Source organism: Vulpes vulpes, chromosome 15 (genome assembly GCF_048418805.1).
Source record: "Vulpes vulpes isolate BD-2025 chromosome 15, VulVul3, whole genome shotgun sequence".
In the NCBI taxonomy this organism is placed as follows: Eukaryota; Metazoa; Chordata; class Mammalia; order Carnivora; family Canidae; genus Vulpes; species Vulpes vulpes.
This window is the reverse complement of record NC_132794.1, coordinates 99,049,038-99,070,550: the sequence shown is the minus strand read 5'-3', so window position 1 is coordinate 99,070,550 and position 21,513 is coordinate 99,049,038. Positions and strand designations below refer to the sequence as shown.

The following is a 21,513-nucleotide window of genomic DNA, read 5'->3' as shown; positions in this document are numbered from 1 at the left end:
TGATGAAGACACACATTTTCTCAAATTTGGAGGGAGGGTGGGTACAAGGAAGAGTTAAGAGAAGGAAGGGCAGCTAAAGCTTGCAGACCTGACAAAGTCACATAGCTTGTAGCCAGTAGAAAAAGGACTAGGATCAAGGTCTGCCTCTTAATTTGGGGTCATTTCTGCTATACCTCACTGTCATTCATAAATGTAGCATGTCTTTGAGGTTCTTGCTGCTGCCTCTGGTATACTTTTGTTCTTTGAAACTGAGTGCCACATAAAAAAAACCTTACACAGCAAAACAATAACAAAAACAAAAAACCCAAGGACTCCTAGGGTTGTGTTAAAAGGGATAAAAATTGATCTGAAATGTTTCTATGGAATATGGGAAATTTGAGTATTAAAAAATAATATAAAGAAGACTACATTGGATTAAAACACATTCAAAACATGAAAACCTACATGTTCCTAAGATAAAACCAAACAGCAAAACAAAAACCCCTGTTACCTCTGGAGGTTGATAAGATACCAATTCATTATTCAGAAAACTGACAAAAAAAAAAACACAAAAATTTTTAAAAAGCATTTATCCCATCTTCCCTAGATGGACTTTATTTTGGAGTAATCAAGAAAGCTGATGAAGAAATGCTCTTCTTTATAAAAAGGTTAATAAATGCAAAAAGAATGACAGAATGAGAAACTACTATTTGTAATACCTAAGTGAAAGACAAGTGAAAGGTTGGGCATTTGCATAAATGTATCAGCACCACCTATAAAGTATTCTTGCCTCAAAAAAAGGATCTGAATTTATAAATCAAGCCATGAGATTCACCAACCAGTTTATAGGAAATAGGGACAGAAGAACATTTTTTTTATCTATCTATCTATCTATCTATCTATCTATCTATCTATCTATCTATCTATTTAAAGAACATCTTAAATGATGCCATGAGGATTCAGTCAGCCAAATCTAGAATGTGGGATGTTCTATAAGAAAAATGACTCTGGGGCACCTGGGTGGCTCAGTGGTTGAGTGTCTGCCTTTGGCTGGGGTTGTGATCCTGGGGTTCTGGAGTGGAGTCCCACATCAAGCTCCCCACAGAGTCTGCTTCTCCCTCTGTTTATGTCTCTGTCTCTGTCTCTCTGTCTTGCATGAGTAAATAAATAAAATCTTAAAAAAGGAAAGAAAAGAAAAATGACTCCATTTCTTTCCTTTTTTTTTTTTTTTTTTAAGATTTATTTATTTGAGAGAGAGAGAGTGGGGGGTGGGTAGGCAGAAGGAGAAAGAAACCCAAGCTGACTCTGCTGCACAGAGCCTGCCTTAGGGCTTGATCTCACCAGTGTGAGATCACAATCTGAGCTGAAACCAAGAGTCAGACATTCAACCTACTATGTCATCCAGGTGCCCCAAAATGACTCTGCTTCTACAACAAATAAATGGCACTGGGGAGGATAAAATGGGGAACAGAAATTATAGATGAAAAGTATCTTAAAAGGCACAAACAAATGCAATATGGACTTTGGATTCTAATTCAAATATGCCAATGGTAAAATGCCACCTTTAAGAAAATCTATCAGAAATTGGGTATTAGGGCAGCCCTGGTGGCGCAGTGGTTTAGTGTCGCCTGCAGCCCAGGGTGTGATCTTGGGGACCCGGGATCAGGTCCCACATCAGGCTCCTTGCATGGAGCCTGCTTCTCCCTCTGGCTGTGTCGCTGTGTCTCTGCCCCTCTCTCTCTCTCTCTCTCTCTCTGTGTGTCTCTCATGAATGAATAAATCTTTAAAAAAAGAAAAAAAAAGGGGATCCCTGGGTGGCTCAGCGGTTCGGCGCCTGCCTTTGGCCCAGGGTGCGATCCTGGAGTCCTGGGATCGAGTTCCGCATCGGGCTCCCGGCATGGAGCCTGCTTCTCCCTCTGTCTGTGTCTCTGCCTCTCTCTCTCTCTCTCCTTGTCTATCATAAATAAATAAATCTTAAAAAAAAATACCTTAAAGAAATTGAGTATTAGACATTAAATAATATTATCTGATTTTACTAATTCTGTGAGATATAATAACATTATGACTAATTTTAAGTCTCATTTATTAAAGATATATACTCAAGTATTTAGGGACAAAATGATAATGTTATCTGGGATTGGACTGAAAACATTCCAGAAAAAATGGTGAGGATGAGCAGTGGAGAACCGATGAAACGAGAATGACAGAATGTCGTCAGCTGTTCAAACTCGATGATGGGTACATGAGAATTCAATATTCTGCTTTTGTGTATGTTTGAAAATTTCCATAATAAGTCAAAAGAAATTTTACAGACAATTCCTTTTTTGTTTTAGAATCCTCAAGATCTCATGAGCTCCGTTTTCTCTAATATAAAGCTTAAAAATCCTGAGAGTTCTCCTCTGGGATCTTTTATTGTACTGTGAGGTCTGATGTGGTGGGAGCTTTAGATGAACAGATCAGTAAAATTCAGATTTTTTGGTTGATTTTTGTTCTTTCATTCTGCCAAAGGCCAATATTCTGGGACAGATGGAAAGAGAAATGAAGGGTGCGGTACTTTAAAATACAGACATAAAAATTAATATCACCAGTTATAAAACATATCAACATCATGTATCTTCCTGATACAATGAATTGAGAAGGGCACATCATCACTTCTGTGATATTTCTTTCCCCTAAACGTATAACCTCAACTCAATAATGAGAAAACATCAGACACTTGAAAGACACTGTATAAAATAAGTGGCCAATACTCTTCAAAAGTGTCCTGGGTCATGGAAACTGAGGAACGATCTAATACAATGTTGGATCCTGCACTGGATCCTAGCTAAGCAAAGGACATTAGTGGGAAAACTGGTGAAATCTGAGTAAGGTCTATAGATAAAGTAATAGTATTACATGAATGTTAATTTTCTTGTTGTAGTAATGTATTACATCTACATAAGATGTTAACAGTAGGGAAATCTGGGTGGAGAGTATATGAGACGCTATTATTTTCTACAGAAAACAACTTTTCTCTAAGTCTAAAATTGTTTCAAGTAGAAAGTTAAAAATAAATTTCTACATAATCAAGGGGGAAGAGTTCTCTTGTTCATACAGGCATTGCTAGACAACATTGTGGTTGCACAAAACCCAAGAGAGCTGCAGTACTGGCGAAAGAGAAGAGAGCAAACAGAACGATTTCCAACGCATCCTGCCTAAATTTAGATAGGGGATGTGTAGTATTTCATTAGGGAGGAAGCCCAGGCCTACCTCGCTCTGAGTCAGAACGATCTGAAGAAATAGTTGACCCGATGCTGTCCATTCGTATTCGTTCCATCTCCTGAGAACCCTGCAGCTGCTCCAGTCGCCGCTTTAAAAATCTCTGTTCTCGTTCCAAGTTCTCTAGCTGGTGCTGGCTCTTCCTTTCAGCTTCTTCAAGTTTCTAAAATGATAAAAGACACTTGTACAGTCCAGTACAGACAATAAAATTCATTCCTACCTAACATCTTAAGAGATTTCTTCTTTGGCAGAGAAAATACGAGTGAATCAAGTGTACGTGTGTGTGTGTGTGTGTGTGTGTGTACAAACATACACAAATACATATTTTTAATCACCAAATATAGTTCTTTTTCCATTTCTTTTTTGTACATAATGAATGCTATATTACTAGAACACTATGGAATTCTCAAAGTCTGTAAAGTTATCTCCATGTAAGAGAAACTTGCTCTGCACTGTAGTTTGATGGAAAAATACTGAGGGACAAAGCCAAATAAAGTTATCTCCACCAGAGGGCACAACTGCCTGCCTTCTGCCCATCAGCAGCGTAATTGTTATTTTCCTAGTATTCCCAGCTCCTCAAATGGCCATGCTGTCAAAACAATTTAGTTTAATCAGGTTATGTTGCTCCCATCAGATTAGCTGATAAGTTTTCAGAAAGATTTCTCTGGAGGTCAGTTATTAAAGAGGGCACGGTGAGCTAGTTGATGTTTATGAATAGGAATCATTCCTTATCATGAAATAAGGGCTGAGACAATCATGTACAAATATGAAAGAAATTCTCACCTTGATGTGTGCTTTGGCTTTGTTGAGCAAACCAAGTGTTGTGTGCCTGGTACAGTCTGGTCCTAGTGGAATCAGAACTTTTAAGCGTTCTAAACACAGGCGCAGATGAGCTCGTCTAAGAAAGACAACAAATATCAAATCAGCACACACTGAACATCCTAAAATCTATTTTTAGACAATAATAAATCACAAACTATTAGTCTATATCCATGTTACAACCCTATGTCTTCAGTTTCAAAGTATGCACAAATACAGGCATGGCAAATGGTTTTCAGTCTCTACCATTTCTGTTGTACTAGGCAGACACGGCCACTTCAGATTATTATCCCCAATGGTAACCTCTGTCAGAGATGATTTAATTTTTAACCCAGCCCATAAACTGTCTCTGTAATGTAGAAGTAGGAAAAAGTATACTGGGGCAATTAATTGTATTTGATTTTGAATGCCTAGAACCACAGGCTAGAGTTAGCAGTTTTTAGCTGGAGTACCTACCCCTAGGGCATATAAAATGCTCACGAATTTCCATTTCCTCTCATCTTTTACACATACCCACATGCACACACCCCTCTCTTCAACTGAAGCGTTATGTGTTATTACATACTAGATTGAACCATACAAAATTTCTGATATACAATTCTCACTTATAAAAATGGTAATTTCATATGATCCAACATATTAGAAACAGCAAAACTGACCAGCTAAGAAAGGGTTAAGGCAAAATATATGGCTGTGGTCAATTTCAGCCACTGAAACAACAACCCACAGAACAGTCCCCTGCTTCCTAATATCTCAGTGTACCAGCTCATTAGTTAAAAATTTTTATTTCTCTCTACCTCTCCTCTCTTTATTACCCCACCTCCAATTTTTCTACACATGGGAAAAAGCTTGATAACAAAATTGTTTTTTTTTTTTTTAAAGAGTTTATTTATTTATTCATGAGAGACACAGAGTGGGAGAGAGAGAGACAGAGAGAGAGCTCCATGCAGGGAGCCCAACGTGGGACTGATCCGGAGTCTTCAGGATCAGGCCCTGGGCTGAAGGTGGCGCTAAACCGCTGTGCCACCCAGGCTGCTCCAAAATTGTTAGAGAGAGAGAGAGAGAGAGAGAGAGAGAGACAGAGAGCATGGGGGGAGGGGTAGAGGGAGACGCAGACTCCCCATTAATGGGGCTTGATCCTAGGACCCTGAGATCATGACCTGAACCAAAGGCAGACACTTAATGGACTGAGCCACCCAGGTGCCCCAACAAAATTCTTTACTCAAAGTTATTGCATTCTTTAATCCACCCATCTTATGGGCACGTTAAGGAACTTTTCTCCTGAAAATGCTAGCACAGAGTCTTGTGGATTTACCTTCCCTATATCCTAAAGGTACTATGATCACCATGATGAGAGTTCTGAGTACATAATTATACCCTAAAATAATACTAGTCCACATCTTTGGTTCTGTGATTCATAGGCATAACATAATTCAACAATTAATAGTATATCTGAAAAGAAAATCCACAAATTTCTTCACGGCTTATCCTTACTAAAGAGCTATAACTGACCATTTAGCAACTGTCTCAATTGCACCAGGGGAAAAAAAAACCATCATCCTCTCAAAGATGGCCAAAATGGTTTTACTAGCTCAACCACCAAACTATGCTTTCTCTGTCTTAAAACACAAGAAATAATAAGTGAAATTCTCAAATGCTAGCAATATCAAAGAGGGGTAGGAGAAGACAATAAGCAACCAATTATGTCACTGACAAGCAAGGATGATTAAGGGTCGTGAGGTCAGAGGTCCGGTGATGAATTATCAAGATTCTTCCAGTACCCACTACCTCAGCTATAGTTAGGGGTCCATTCCAAATCTCTTCATTGAGTTCAATAACTCAAATCTAATAGTTGGCTCCAAGCTAAAATCTGACATACCTGATGTAGATAAAGGGATTAAGTTTTTTCCCTAAATTAAAGGTAGATCAATGGATTCCCCTTAATGAGATTTAACACTTTTAAAGTCACTCTGTTCCCCTGCTGTGCTACACCAAATCATAGAACTTTTAGCAAAATTCTCATTTTTAACTGGAAAACTTAAGGACTCACATGATGATGAAGTACTTCTGCTGAGCAGACTAAAACAACAAAAACGAAACAAAAAAGGAAAAAAAATCCATTGTAAAAAGTGCCTTTAAACTCTTCATTTGAATTATAGCATATGCCTAATAACTGCACTCAAGATATGACTGGAAGATAGAAAGAAATACTGATGGTTGTCTTGCTAATAGAGGTTCCCAAGGCTCTGAATTCAGTCATCTAAAAAAAGTTAATAGAGCAACCAACCGATAAAGTTAACATGTATGTTGCCACAAGATTAACTTGTCAATTTTGTTAATTACTTAACCTCAGAAATTCAGTGTATATATAGGCAATATCTTTTACACTGAGTTAAGAAACTTCAGAATGACTCCTTACTAGAGTTGTACATCAAGAAAAAAAATGGCTGGGTCAGTTTTCTGTTTTAAGAGATCCAAGTCATATTAAAATGTAGGCAGAAATGAACTAAATATTAAAATGTCAATGTTTTTTCTCTTATTATTGAGGCATATATTTACTACATGATTTTGTATATTCAGTAATATCCCACATGCTTGAGTGGTATAAGTAAAAAAAGAGATGTGAAGTTTAATAAGAGTTTATAATCTAGACTACAGAATGAAACATACTGTTTTGTTTCATTTGGTTCATAATGAAATGAGTCATACAGAAATCCAGGGCAACAGAATCTGAATAAAAGGGGAGATTGTAACTGGAGAAGGCAAACTTATAAGTTGAAACTTGACTTCGGACTTGAGGGATACTGAATTTGTCTACGAAAAAGCAAGGCTTTTCCAGGTAATTAAGAGTAAAGGACTTAAGTTCATATATTGAAATCAAGTTTAAAATTAAAAATATCTTACTTTTTTCTGTCAAGGGAAAACAACTAAATTTTGTAAGGAAATATGAGCCAACCTCAGCAGTCTGGTCGTCTGCAATAGCACTGTCAGATCAGAATCTGCCCAGGCCACGGGAGTCAACGTGTAGGATGCTAGAACAACAGCGAAGGCAGACTGCCCTCTAAAATATTTTTTATTAGCCCCTGTTGAACAATTCTTCAGTCCAGTAATTATATATGTGTTCCAAGTTACAGCTTAAGAAAACATACTCTGAGTTAATATGTCTCACAAAGACCTGTGATGCCATTTTCCACGTTTTATAAATACAATTCTAAATACAATAGATAAGAGTATGAAGAATGAGTGGTAAATTATGCCCTGTGTTCTTTTGTGGGAAAAAGTCTCTCTGTGAGAGCCAAATATCATTTCCTTCAGTTTTCATACTCACAAGAGAATCAGGTATTTGGAGAACAAAGTAACAAGTAACGGCCACACTTTTCAAAGTTGCCACCCAAATACTACACAGTTTTCCATATGTGCTTATTACGCCAGCTTTAGGTAAATTCACCCTTCTAAGAGCAATGGGATACCCTGTGATTGTAAACTGGGAAGTTTAATCAGAAAATTCATTCACCTTGATGTGTAACTTTTTTCTCTCCAAATTACTGTAACATACTGTATGGCAAAATTCTTCTTCCCTTACAATGGTGCTGTGCTGCTTTCCACCCTTTCCCCATAGTCTCCCTGCTGGTAACCAGATTGCAAGCTTAACCACCAACGACCTAGAAAGGCATATCTTTTGATGCCATCTGGTCCTTTTTTTTTCTTGTCTTCATTCTCATGTGACTGGTGGCTCAGGAGCCTCCTGTATGGGGTTGCCAAATCATGGACTGTAAGATACTGGAGGAAAAAAAGAGGACAAAAGGCAGGAAAACAACAACCACCACCTTGGTTTGATTTGAAAATCCTAATAATAATAATAATAATAAAATAAAATAAATTTTTTAAAAAAGAAAATCCTTATGCACTGAGGAAAAAACTGCAAATAGCATAAGATGATATTTTTCAAGTCTCCAAGGAATGGAAGAGCTGACATAGACAACAAGGATTCATAAAAGGCACAGCCCTATACTTTTAGTCAAAGCAGATTAAAGAAGGTTAGGGGTGAGTGGGGTGCCTGGGGGGCTTGGTTGAGCAGCCAATTCTTGATTTTGGCTCAGGTCATGATCTTAGGGTTGTGAGATCCAGCCCTGTGTTAGGCTCTGTGCTCAGCAAGGAGTCTGCTGGAGATTCTCTCTCTCTCTCTCTCTCTCTCTCTCTCCTACTGCCCCTCTCTTCCTGTTCATGCTAACGCGCTCTCTCTCTCTAAAATAAATAAATAAATCTTTAAAACAAAATAAAACAAAAGATGATTGGGGAAAGTTAAAGCTGATATTCTTTTTAAGGCTGATGTTTTGAATATTCTGATGAACACCAGACAACCAATAGAAAAACCCGACATTGTAAAATTTATGGAACTAGCCTTGATGGAAAACAAGAAAAAAATTTAGCCTCCTGGTTAGCATTTATTTAACTTTTCACAATGCATGAAGAGCTCAATAAAACCCATAAAATGTAAATCTTTCCTAATTTAGTGTGAGGATTAGACACTGCAGCAGGGGTGTCTGATGAGTCTCCTTGCTGAGAGGGAGGGGGCAAAAGGATGGAGAGATACCAAAGCACTTTTATTTTCAAAGACACTTTGAGGTCTGTTTTAAAATAGATTTAAAAGTGGGTTTTACCCAGGGGAAGAGGCAATTTTCAGTGACTAACCTTACTGGAGAGAAGGTCCTATCAAACTAACCCACACCTTCAAAAAGGGCAAGCCCCTTGTGGGAAAAGGAACAATTAGAGTCTGTTTCGCTTTTATTTTGGTAAATTGGGATCATTTTTCCCTGAAGGAACCAACGCTGCTTTTGATTTCAAACCTTGTAAACTCTACTGCCAAACTGAAATATCACAGAGCATGAGGGGAAATGATTTTGCTGTAAAATGGTCCCTTCTAGTAGCTGTGATATTTTAAGGCACAGGTATATCAACTACAAGAACCACACGTTGTTGAAGGAGGAGAAAGGAAGAATTCTCTTTCACACACAAAAAAATTGCAAGTACCATAGGATGATGTTTTTCAAGTCGTCTCTTGAAACTCTAATCCCTCTGCTCAACAATAATATGAAATTTAACACCTGCCAAGCCTCAGAAACCATCCACTGGCTGATGCCCTTGGAGGCACGGTCCTTCTTTGGAACTTGCTTGTCTTTCATTCCTCCACTACAGGATACCAAGACTTTGCCAAATAACTAAATCAAAATGGAAAACAAGTCAAGTGATAGGGACAGTACTTGTACTTTCCTCTCTGCTGAATGTTACGCAATGGGCTGAGTCCTCCCTTGAGCCACATTCTTCAAAGCTGCAGTGGCTTCTGGCCAGGTTTCCCAACTCCCCATACGACACTTCCGAAGCACATTACAGCAATTAGCTGCTTATCCTACACAAAATGTTCCTCTAATATTTAGTGTGTTGAGAATCTTCTGAAAAATCTCCAAAGTTACACAAAAAAAATATGCCTACCTTTTTTCTTATGAAAAAGGACATTAAAAATGAATCCAGATATCAAGCACATCCATGCTACTCATGGATCTTATTTATGAAAACAATTATGATCATCTTCTGCTGTTCAGCCTATTCTGTTTGTGAAATAAGAAAACTCAGACAAGCTATTCTTATATGTTTTACTTACAATTTACATATTATCTGCATCACAAAAAACAAAACAAAACAAAAAACTATTAACTGCCAGATAGTAACTTGGTAAATGGCATTTCCCTAGCACCAGAACTGAGTGTGGTGTCATGGGGTTTGATGACAACAAAACAAAAACAGGAGAATAGCTAGGACTCCTTCCTCATTTCAAAAAAAAAAAAAAGGAAAGCTCTTTTCATTAATATTCCTTTTAATTCAATTGGTATCTAGTAAAATAACTGGATAGAAATATCAACAAGTGTTATAATGAAACTGCAAATGATACAAATTATATATACTATGTGATATTATACTAATATAAATTATTCTACAGTCACATTGTCCACCTTAGCACTGAAGGGCTTATCTATATACAATTAAATAAAATCAGTTAAAGCAGAGATACACATTACTCAATCTTGGAAGACTTTTTAAAAATCACTGTCTCCCAATATAATCTAAGCAGTTCTTAGGGTAGGAAGCCAGAGAGTATTTACACCGAAAACGTTAAATATATAGTAGTATGCCTTCCAGAAGTCATACTTTTCCTCAAAGATTTGGAAGAAAACACTCTTTTGTATGAAGATAAGCACAAATAACACAAAGTATACTTTTAAGGCAAAAGAAGACTTCAAATAAATCTTGCTCTATTTTACACTAAATCCCAAGACCTACAGGAATCTATGTTCAAACTACTAGAACAAATTACTGAAGATTACTATCAGAGCTTTAGAATTCTGAATATTGTTTCTGAATCATAACGGGGACTAGGTTTCTCAAAGGTTTACAGAGAGGAGAGCGGAGTGGGGGAGAAGAGATGGGAGAGATATGAGTACTCAATAAATTAATGATGACAAGATAATGATATATTCTTTCTCAAAATACATAGATTCCATGTAGACTGAAATTTTATTTAGCCTTTATATCTCAGAAATATAAAGAGGATAAAGTGCCATGCAGTCAACAATGATCACCAGCAAACAATCAGCTGCAGCTGATTATGCCACTGAACTAGATGCTGTAAAAAATTTAAAAGATGCCAGTAATAATATTCTGTTTGAAGATGCTATAATTTGGTCTCTGCCTACCACCTTTCTTGCCTCACTTCCCATTACCCATACCCTTACAGACCTCTTCCACACACCAAGTGTGCTTTTACCCATTTCTCCACCTGGAATGTCCCCCTCTCTACTGCGTACCTGGTGAGCATCTAACTCATTTATCAGTCCACAGCCAAACTATTGTTTCTTCTCTGACGCCTTCCTTGCTATATTCCCTTCTTTAGAAAATTAACAACTTGATTTTCACACTAATCACACTATATTTTACATTCAGGATAAGACTGAATCCATACTTTTAGTCATTTCAGTTTTTCCAATAACAAAACAGAATAACTATCACACAGTGGGGAGGAGGGATGTAAATTTCTGATGGATATTTCTGAGACTCTCTAACTCACCAAAGTTGAGGCAACAATACTGAGACCTCCAAACGGTATATTCAGATGCCAGGCCAAAATCCATGAGAGAACTGTTATGGATGCCAGAACTGTACCCTGGGAATTTGTGTGTCAGCTGAAATTGTGTGTCAGTCACCACCAACGATGACTGACTCCATGTAGAGTAACTGACAATCTCCAACCTAACTCTTGATTGGGGTCGACATCTCTTTTAATAGTAAAGCACAGGATTAAGAACTGCACGAATTAGGCTGATTTATCAAAGTATCTGCAGTGATGAAGGGTTAAGACAACAATGTCAAATGAAATTCATAGATAGTTTTTTAAATCCAATTTTTTTGTCACCAATTTCAAACTTTCTAACCTTTTTAATAAGCCTCCTAACAAGCAGAAAATTTGACTGATTTAACTTTGGCCTCTGTTCCAGCTGTTATTCAAGACATAATAGTAATAACAAGTATAATGGCAGGAAGGCAATTACTAACAAAAAAATAGAAAAGACACTGCTAAGAAAACCCAGGTATGAGAGACGAAAGTCTAAAAAGAAATAACTCTATAATGCAAGAGAGAAAAAATTAAATGAACAGTTGTTACCCTATCTGATAACATGAGAAATTAGCACCTACACAATTTAAAGATCACAGGACTGCTGATCAGTTGAAGCCAATATTGCAGAACACATAAACAAGTTTTTAAACTGTCTTGTATTCATCTATAAGGAAAACCTGATTTTTGACAGCCTCATTTGAAGAAAATAACTAAAATCTCGTTCCAGAGGCATATGTTCTTCACTGAAAACCCCCACAAGGAACCCAATCTCCAAAGTGATTTAACAGAAATTGTTCACTTGATGTCCATTCTGTGCTAAATTTAGATTCCCTGCATATATCTCATCCCCTCTCTCATCTGTTTATTACTATTTGGTTAAAAAAAAAAAAAAACTTGATCATTCATTCACCATATTTCTTCTTTGGTCACACAAGAACTTTCTGTATTCCAAGTTTCAAAGTCTGGGAAATAGGGCTACATCACTGAAGAAAACAGTGGCAATTTGTTCTAAATACAAAATAGCTTATTTTCCTTTGGCAATTCTCCAGGGGTTTGGGTAGAGGGAAAGGATACTCCTCTCTGGAGAGATCAGGCTCTGAACCTGGCCTACTGTCAAAACTTAGCTGTGGGTGGGAGAGAAATTCTTAACAATTATTTATCTTTCACATCAATTTGGAAATGGATTAAAGATTTTTGCATTATTAACAGTTTTTCCAGCCTTTTGTTGGTGTTCATCCCTATTCTGGCAGCCCCCATTGGCTGATTTAATGGTACCAAGGGGCTGAGAAGTGTTGCTGTCCAAAGAAAAAGCATTCTCTCACAGGGACTGGGAAGGCAATCTGCAATCACAACAGTAGCTACTTGTTAATTTTCTATTTGAAACACAGTGATGTCAATAGTATTGTACCCTGCCAGCCACCATGGGGTAAAGTACATTTTGAAACCAAAACAAACTTCCTACGTGCTGGCAAGTCAGATTTGAGACACAGTGATAATGTTCTGTAAGACACTGCCCCAGTTTTATACATGAAATGTACACAACAAGCATTAGTCTATTCTTCTATAAAAGTGTGAGTCTAACACTCATAGCCCCACTCTTACAGACCAGTGCAACTCTTTTATTATACCAAATTACAGTCCAGGATGGTAGAGGGAAATGAAGAAATTCTGTTACTTATCTCTAATAAAACGATGATCCTACACGCACAAACAACACAAAGAATGCTCTGGAATGTAAATGTTCATTTAGAAGTATAAAATGAAAATGGCACAATGCTTTTAAATATGGGCCCACTAATAAGATGTGATTAGTGTAATAGTTCATTTTAAGGCAGTATACTCACTTAGGAGGAAAGATACATTTTATTAAACAGAAAAGGAACACTATGGCCTAAGAACACATCACTGGAAGATGAATATCCACAATTTGTACTGAATATGAAGAACCTGAAATACGGAGCTAAATGATTAAAAGTGGTGACCATGCTTACTATTGGCAGAGGGCAAATGGTCTGGCATTGCTGGACATCTGCCAATTCAGTCAAGTTAGCCAGGGATTATTTCTGTAGTTCCATTTTAGAAAAATTTCCCTGAAGTTGAAATGAGGGGTTGTTTGTGTTTTGTTTTGTTTCATTTTGTTTGGGGGAGTAAAATTTGGGGCAGGAAAAGGGTAACAAAGAGCAACTGCTGACCACCGTAGAATTTTAAAACAATAATAATTCCTGAGGTATTTGTTGGGCATTGAGAATCTCTATAAAAATAAGACTCATAGAATTTTAAACATGCCACAGTCCTGACAATGACAGAGGATTAATGTTTTGGTTTATCTTTATTTCAAAGTTACATAATCCTTCTGATCTTTCTCTTTCATTATATTGTATCAAATTTTTTTTTCTGATCATAAAGGGTCCAACTGAAGTCTAGTTTTTGAATGTTACTTTTGGAGGCAGCTTTGTATAACACCTGGCTCCCATCCTGGGCATGCTCTCTTCTTATGATAAAAAGAGAAATGTTTTCAGTGTTGAATTAGGGCATTGAGCATTTGTAGGCAGGTAGAATATGAACATGCCTTAAGGACTACTTTACTTTTTAAGACCCTTCTAAAAAGGAAAAGGTATTTAACAGAGTAAAAAACAATTGCAATAGTCACCTAAAAGACAAACTTTAATCAGTAAAAAAACTGGGTTCAAATTTATGACTTGTTTCTATTTATATCTGTCTAAATCTTAAGTTTGACTCTCCTCTGGAAAAACCCAGGAAAAAAATCAAATGAGAGAAGAATCAGAAATCTAATATTTATCCAGTATGATTCCAGCCTCAACTCAATACCAATATAGCTTTCTGTCCAAGAAGGACTGCTGTACAAGTGCCATTACACTTTGATTCCAGAACAAATCTATACTGCTCTATGAATTTGAAAAGAAGAAAAAGCTAGGCTGAGGGAACATGCTCCAGGTTATTACCACTGCCAATCAAAACTGAAGCAGAACAGTATATTCCAAAGAGATAGTATATTCCAAAGAAGTATATTCCAAAGAGAACACAAAAACTGTTGGTCCAACCAAAGAATGTGATAGAATTTGGAGGGTAAGTGTACAAACTGCCCTTGGCTGTATTTCCTTTCAGATATTAGACATGTAACAGGATGAAACTCCTGAAATATCTCTAGGATCACCAATATCTCTAATCTCAGGTGACAAAAGATATATGAAGGATCCTCTGAAGTGATGAAAAATAACACCCAAAACATATTCAGTATTTTCTTCTATACATACCAATATTTCCTGAACATTGCAAGCCAGCAAATCCATGTTTCCTCCTTCATATGACCCAATACATACAGCAGTAAATTCCAACTGCTTTCAAGGGAGTTCTAGGAGCCCAGTATCACCAAATTGCTCTTTAGGAAAAGCCTCCTGCATTACAAAAATAGCAGTCTTGCAAAGTCATTCAGCTCTATCTAAATTGTGTTATGTTTACAAATGTTTTAACTACAAAGACAGAATTTCCAATTGAAAAAGAACCTTATTTAGAAAAGACTGGATTTTTTTTTTTTTTTACAGCTATGCCAAATACAAGCTGTTCTGTAAGGAATAATTGTGAATCAGACTGGAATAAAGTGAAGCAAGATAGAAAAACCATACAGACATTACAACCCTAGAGAAAAATGCCATAATTGGTCACACCAATGATCCAAATACCAAAGAGTACATTTTTGTCAGTGATATCAACAGATGGCTCAGGAAAACTATGATGATTGTCCTCCATGAAAATAAATAATATATATATATAATATATATATAATATGTTATATTAGAAACATATATAGTAGTTTATATAATTATATATATATATTAGAAACATACTCCTGTCATCTTACTAAAACTCAATAGCAACGTTTTATTAAATAACTGATCTAAGGTGGTTTGATTTTATTTACATTTTTTATTAGGGTAATAAATGCCTATAAGAATTTCAGTGTGTAGGGGCAGCCCCGGTGGCGCAGCGGTTTAGCGCCGCCTGCAGCTCAGGGCGTGACCCTGGAGACCGGGGATCGAGTCCCACATCAGGCTCTCTGTATGGTGCCTGCTTCTCCCTCTGCCTGTGTCTCTGCCTCTCTCTCTCTGTCTCTATGAATAAATAAATAAAATATCTTAAAAAAAAAAAGAATTTCAGTGTGTAAAGAATTGTCCATTTTCTTTTTAAATCCAGAGATCCCTCTTTTAAGCTTCAAGGGACTTTATTAATTCTAGTTATTATGATTTTGGTGAAAATACTCTTGGTTTACTCCTTCTTAATTTCTAGATTTCTCCTTTATTCTAATATAGCTATTGCATTTCCAAATTAGAAAACCTAGATTTTCTCATTTACTTTTAGATTAGTTTAAGGAGTTCACATTGCTTTAATTACTTTGGGATAAAAGTATTAGAAAATAAAGCATACTATAAAAAACAGACTTTTTGTAATGGCATAAAATCCAATGTCAACCTTCTATATCAGTTTTTAGGCAAACTTAGGAGATAGCTTGTATGTTGAAATTTTTAAGTCAGTAATTTAAGGTTGATATTCTAGAGAAAAGCTTACAAAAGCACAGTATCTCCCACAAAAACATCTTATTTGGGGTTCTCCATTAAAGGATAAATTGAGCAGCACTCAGAAGAAATAGAAGTAACAAGGGGAAAAACATGGTCACAAAAGTTACTAAGACTATCATATAGAGCTTACTAGAATAAAATGAACATCTTCAACAGTACTCCAAAACAAAACGATGTATAAGAGATGATGGAGAGCCAAAGAAATGGGCTTTCAGGTTTTCCTCATTTACCCAAAGTTATAGGAGATTGACCTGCCCCAGTTAAAGCTTTTTTCACAAGACACTTGGGTATATTCACCAACATCACCACTACAAAAGAGAGAGAACCATAGTAGGCACCGTTTCAGAGGAAAAATAGCTTGAAAACAATATTGAATTTTAGCTGCCATTAGAGACATACCAGGAAAGCAACTATAGATTAAGAAGACTTTATCACAATCTTTAAATACAGTCCCATGCCCATATCTATCTTATCCATGCTTAACAGCTGGAAGTTCAATTTCTTTTTTTTTTTAAGATTTTATTTATTTATTCATGAGAGACACGGAGAGAGAGAGAGGCAGAGACACAGGCAGAGAGAGAAGCAGGCTCCATGCAGGGAGCCCGTGGGACTCGATCCCAGGTCTTCAGGATCACACCCCAGGCTGCAGGCAGCACTAAACCGCTGAGCCACCAGGGCTGCCCTGGAAGTTCAATTTCATTTCAGAATAAGTGACAAACTATATTTTAATGATTAAAAGAGCAAAAGCTTCAAATGAAGAATTTCTCCTGAAAGTCTTTTCAAACATATTGAAAATGTGATAAATCCAATTTTGGCAAACTCCTAGAGAGAAGCATACAAGTCACAAGAATAATCACCACTCATAACTAAGTTGTTTATGCTAGCTATGGCCTATGATAACCTGCTGCTTTGAGTTTAACTCAACTTCCATCTGGGACACACACAACTTAACAATTATATATTTCTTTTTTAAAAAAAAAAAAGATTTTATTTATTCATGAGAGACAAACACACACAGAGAGAGAGAGAGAGAGAGAGAGAGAGAGAGAGCAGACACAGGCAGAGGGAGAAGCAGGCTCCATGCAGGGAGCCCGACGTGGGACTCAATCCCAGGACTCCAGGATTACTCCCTGGGCCAAAGGCAGGGGCTAAACCGCTGAACCACCCAGGGATTCCCTAATTATATATTTCTTATAGGGGCCTTATAATAATATATGTTGTCCTCTACCTACCCTATAAATCCTCAAAAGCAGAGTCTAGGACTTCTCCTTTTATCCTATCTCTAGTACCTAGCACACAGTCAATACCTAGCAAGTGCTTGTCAATTGTTAGTAATTATCTTCGGAAGTCTTTTGTCAGTGCCAGAAATCAAGTGACTTCAAATGAACTCCCATTTCCACCACAGATTTTTTTTTAACCGAATTTGCTGCCTTTTATTTTATTTATTTATTTATGATTTTATTATTTTATTTATTCCTGAGAGACAGAGAGAGAGGCAGAGACACAGGCAGAGGGAGAAGCAGGCTCCATGCCAGGAGCTTGACGCGGGACTCGATTCCGGGACTCCAGGATCACGCCCTGGGCCAAAGGCAGGCACTAAACCGCTGAGCCACCCAGGGATCCCCCCACCAAAGATTTTAAATTAGAAAACATAATCTTGGGGTTAATGGTTATTAGGAGGGATCCCTGGGTGGCTCAGTGGTTGAACGCCTGCCTTCAGCCCAGGGCGTGATCCTGGAGTCCTGGGATAGAGTCCCACATGGGGCTCCCTGCATGGTGCCTGCTTCTCCCTCTGCCTGTGTCTCTACCTCTCTCTCTCTCTCTGTGTGTCTCTCATGAATAAATAAATAAATCTTAAAAAAAAAAAGTTGAAAAATCTCTAATTAATGTTCATTTGCCAAGAAAGTAGGGCCATTTTGTAAATTAAAGCTGCCAATTTCAAACATATGTTTGAGCTCCAGCTTTGCTATGCCTAAACTAAGAAATCACAGAAGTAGAATACAGTTCTTTTATATCATTTCCAAAAATGTTTCTCCATAAAGAACTACCATCTGAAAAAAATTATTTTTAAATTACAGGACTAACCAGAAAATGCCCTCAAGCTAATGTTTAAAAATTCATTTTTTTCAAAACAGATGTTTCAATATACAGAAGAAACTGGTGGTTGTGGGAGGGAGGAAGGAGCATGAAATAGGTGAAGGGTTAAGAGTACACTTGGCATGATGAGCATGAGTAATGTATAGAATCGTTGAATCATTATAATTGCACACCTGAAATGAATATAACACTGTATGTTAATTATACTTGAATTAAAAAATAAAAATCCATTTTTTCCTATTCCATTCAAATATTAATATTCAAATATTAAATTAAGCACTGTTGACTACAATTTTAAAATGAATTTTCTTATAGCAAATTCTAAGACCAATTAAAAATTTAGAAAATGACAAAGGCCTATTAACTTTATCATGAGTAAACAAATATACAAATCTTTATCTGTATGAAAGTTAAAAAATTCTGTGATCTCAAGAACAGTGAAAAACTAAGCACTAAAATCATTCCTTCCAAGCATAGAGGATCAAAATGTGCTAAACATAATTATTTTTAAAATTTCTAGTAAAATGCTCAACAAAGCAAGAACAAGTTTCAATATACCATATTTGAAATATACTAGTTACAGATCACTTCCTATTTAATAAATTCTTATCTCTATTTTAATTACTTCATAGCTTTCAAATGAGCCAAACTCATAACTGCTTTTTTATTTATTTTATTATTTTTTTAAAAAGATTTTATTTATTTATTCATGAGAGACACAGAGAGAGAAACGCAGAGACACAGGCAGAGTAAGAAGCAGTCTCCATGCAGGGAGCCCGACATGGGACTCGATCCTGGGTCTCCAGGATCACGCCCTAGGCCGAAGGCAGGCGCCAAACCGCTGAGCCACCCGGGCTGCCCATAACTGCTTTTTTAAATAAAGCTACACGCACACACAGATTTTTAAATTCTGCAATTCAATAAAAATGACTCTAGATGAAAACCTATGAGCACCAACTGGCCATTTCAATAACAATCTCTTTGGCTAAGAGTATTTATGGAAATTGCCAGCATTCCATGATGTTTTCCTAAAGCTATTAATTCTAAACTAAGAGAGATGTCAGCCTTCCAAAAAAGAGTAACTCTCCCTAAGGCTCTGCCCAAGCACAATACTCTACCTGATAATGGGAATGTGATGAAAGAATCTGTTCTAAAAATTCTGCAGGATTTTAATGATTCAAATTGAATAGCTATCACAGTAAACCAAGTTACAAAAAAACCAAAAGCAAAACAGAATTAACACAACTGCAGATAAAAATCATAAAGACGACTCTGTATCTCAAAAAGCAAGCTGAAATTTAGTAAAATGCTAATATCAAGTTATAGAGCTATTTAGACAGAACAGGGTAACGACACATCAAGGGCAAGACACTCGTATAAACTCCAAACATTTTGAGGAAATGTTTTCACAACAAAAAAAGATCTGCCACAGCTTCTATGCTATTTATAGTAAAACTTTAAGTCACAATTGAGTTTCTTGGTCTGCTGTACCAATTCAAATACAGAGAAAAATGTGCTTTCGTCTGTAAAACCATCACACTTAAGAGGCATTTTCCCATGCTACAACAACTTTAGCAGAGGTCCCATTATGAAGCACAATCACCACATATTTCCTAAGTGGGTCATATTACCTAGAATATCCTATGGGGACAAACTGTTCTCTCTGAAACATTAGTGGAGAACAAACTATTTTCCTTGGAAAGGGAAGATATTTGCAGGGTAGCAAATATCTCACTATGTGCCTTCCTAAAATACTTTCTATCTTGAAGTGGCAGCATTCGCAAAACAAAACAGCAAAAAAACAAAAACAAAAACCCCACACAGCTGTTTATTTGGTTTGGCATTTAACTTTTTTCTCTTAATCTGACACAAGGTGCATAGCCTGCTGCAAAAATCAAACAAAAATATTAATTATTAATTCACTGAGCACCTGTTAATACACAAGATGCTGTGTCAGATACAAAAAAAGAGCAAGTTAAAATTCCTCCCCTCACAGACGGGAAGCCATTATAGTATAAAGTACTGTAGGTTAAAATTCATATAAGTGATGCAAACAGTGAACAGGCAGGAATTTATCAATTCCTGAGAAAATATCACTTTGGATAATCAGGAAAGACATTAATGAAAACTGTTTATTTTAGCTGTACTTAGAGGGCAGCGTGGAAAAAGTTCTAATTTGGGAATCAGAAGATCTAGGATCTCATCTTGACTTTGTCAATTAATCAACTTGGTAGAGATGAACTCAGGTTTCCTTATCCATAAAATAAGGATACCAGACCAGATGATTTTCAAAGGGCCCTTCCAGCTTTATGATCTATGGAAATATATTAATATGCCTATATGTATTAATATACTAATAATCTTTCAATTCACAATATACTTTTACTACAAAGACTCTAACAATCAAATCAACACTACAGTCTCTCCTCAATCCTTTCCCAGAGGTAACAAGTGTATCAGGTTCATATGTATCTTCCCAGAAATTTCCCAATGTATTTACATATAGGACTGTGTTACTTTAATATTAATGAGATCACACTGGAAGTACTATTTTTCAATTTGCTTTTTTTACTTAATATACCTGGAAATCTCTCCATATACACACAGACAGGTCTGTATCATTCTTCTTACCTGCTGCAAGTTAGGAATATATTATCATCTATTTAGCCATTCCCCTATTGATAGAAATTCAAGTTACTTATTTTTGATTATTATAAAAACTGTTAGTTATTCACGCATCTCTGTGCATTAGATGTCCAAAAGGGAAGTAGGGGTGGGGAGAGTCAAGGAATTTGAGCCAAAAGAATATAGGAAACACAGAGATGAAGTTTGGATCAGGTGTCCAGAGTCTCAGCAAAGGAGCAAATGGGAGTCACAATAATATTCTGGAAATGTCTCAGGAGTTAGGAGATGTGGGTCCTAACTCTTGGTTCAAAAACTAGATCTGAGAGTAAAAAGTGGGATTGGGCACTTAATCTCAGAATTTTTTTGGACTGGAAGAGATCTTAAGAATCATTTAGTTCTACACTTAATTCTAGAGAAACTGACACCCTTCCATAAACTAGAATGTGATTTTTAAAAAGATTTTATTTATTCATGAGAGACACAGAGAGAGAGAGAGAGGCAGAGGCAGAGACACAGGCAGAGGGAGGAGGAGGCTCCATGCAGGGAGCCTGATGTGGGACTCGATCCCGGGACTCCAGGATCATACCCTGGGCCAAAGGCAGGCGCTCAACCCAACCGCTAGCCACTCAGGCATCCGTCGAATGTGATTTTGATGACCCCTAATTCAGGCTTTTACCTCACCCTCTGCTGGGGGGATTAAAAAAAAAGGTTGAACAGTCACTGTGATAAATGCTATAAAGGAGACAACAAAAACTCAGAATGGCTGATCCATAAGGAGGTTACAGTTAAAGACAGCAAAAATTTCTAGTGGACTTAGCACAACTCTGATTTCCGGCAACCCTTAGCAGCTCTAAACTTGAGGGGGCGAAGGGGTGGATGGACAGTTAAGGTGTCCCAAAATGCAGGCTTGGCAGACTATCAAAGCAGTGAGGACATTACTGAAAAGCTACTTTGAGATTCTTCAGATGGTAA

General features: G+C 36.9%; 1 protein-coding gene across 10 annotated transcripts in view; it reads right to left on the bottom strand.

Moving 5' to 3' along the window:
- The window catches only part of MXI1 (MAX interactor 1, dimerization protein), a 79,869-nt gene that overhangs the window by 3,919 nt on the left and 54,437 nt on the right, over nt 1-21,513 (bottom strand). For all 10 annotated transcript variants that reach the window (XM_025993434.2, XM_072739991.1, XM_072739996.1 and 7 more), the window contains 2 exons: nt 4,021-4,135; nt 3,229-3,400 (listed from right to left, as the gene is read on the bottom strand). In XM_025993434.2, coding sequence (XP_025849219.2) covers nt 3,229-3,400; nt 4,021-4,135 — 287 coding nt within the window. The remainder of the gene's footprint in view (nt 1-3,228; nt 3,401-4,020; nt 4,136-21,513) is intronic.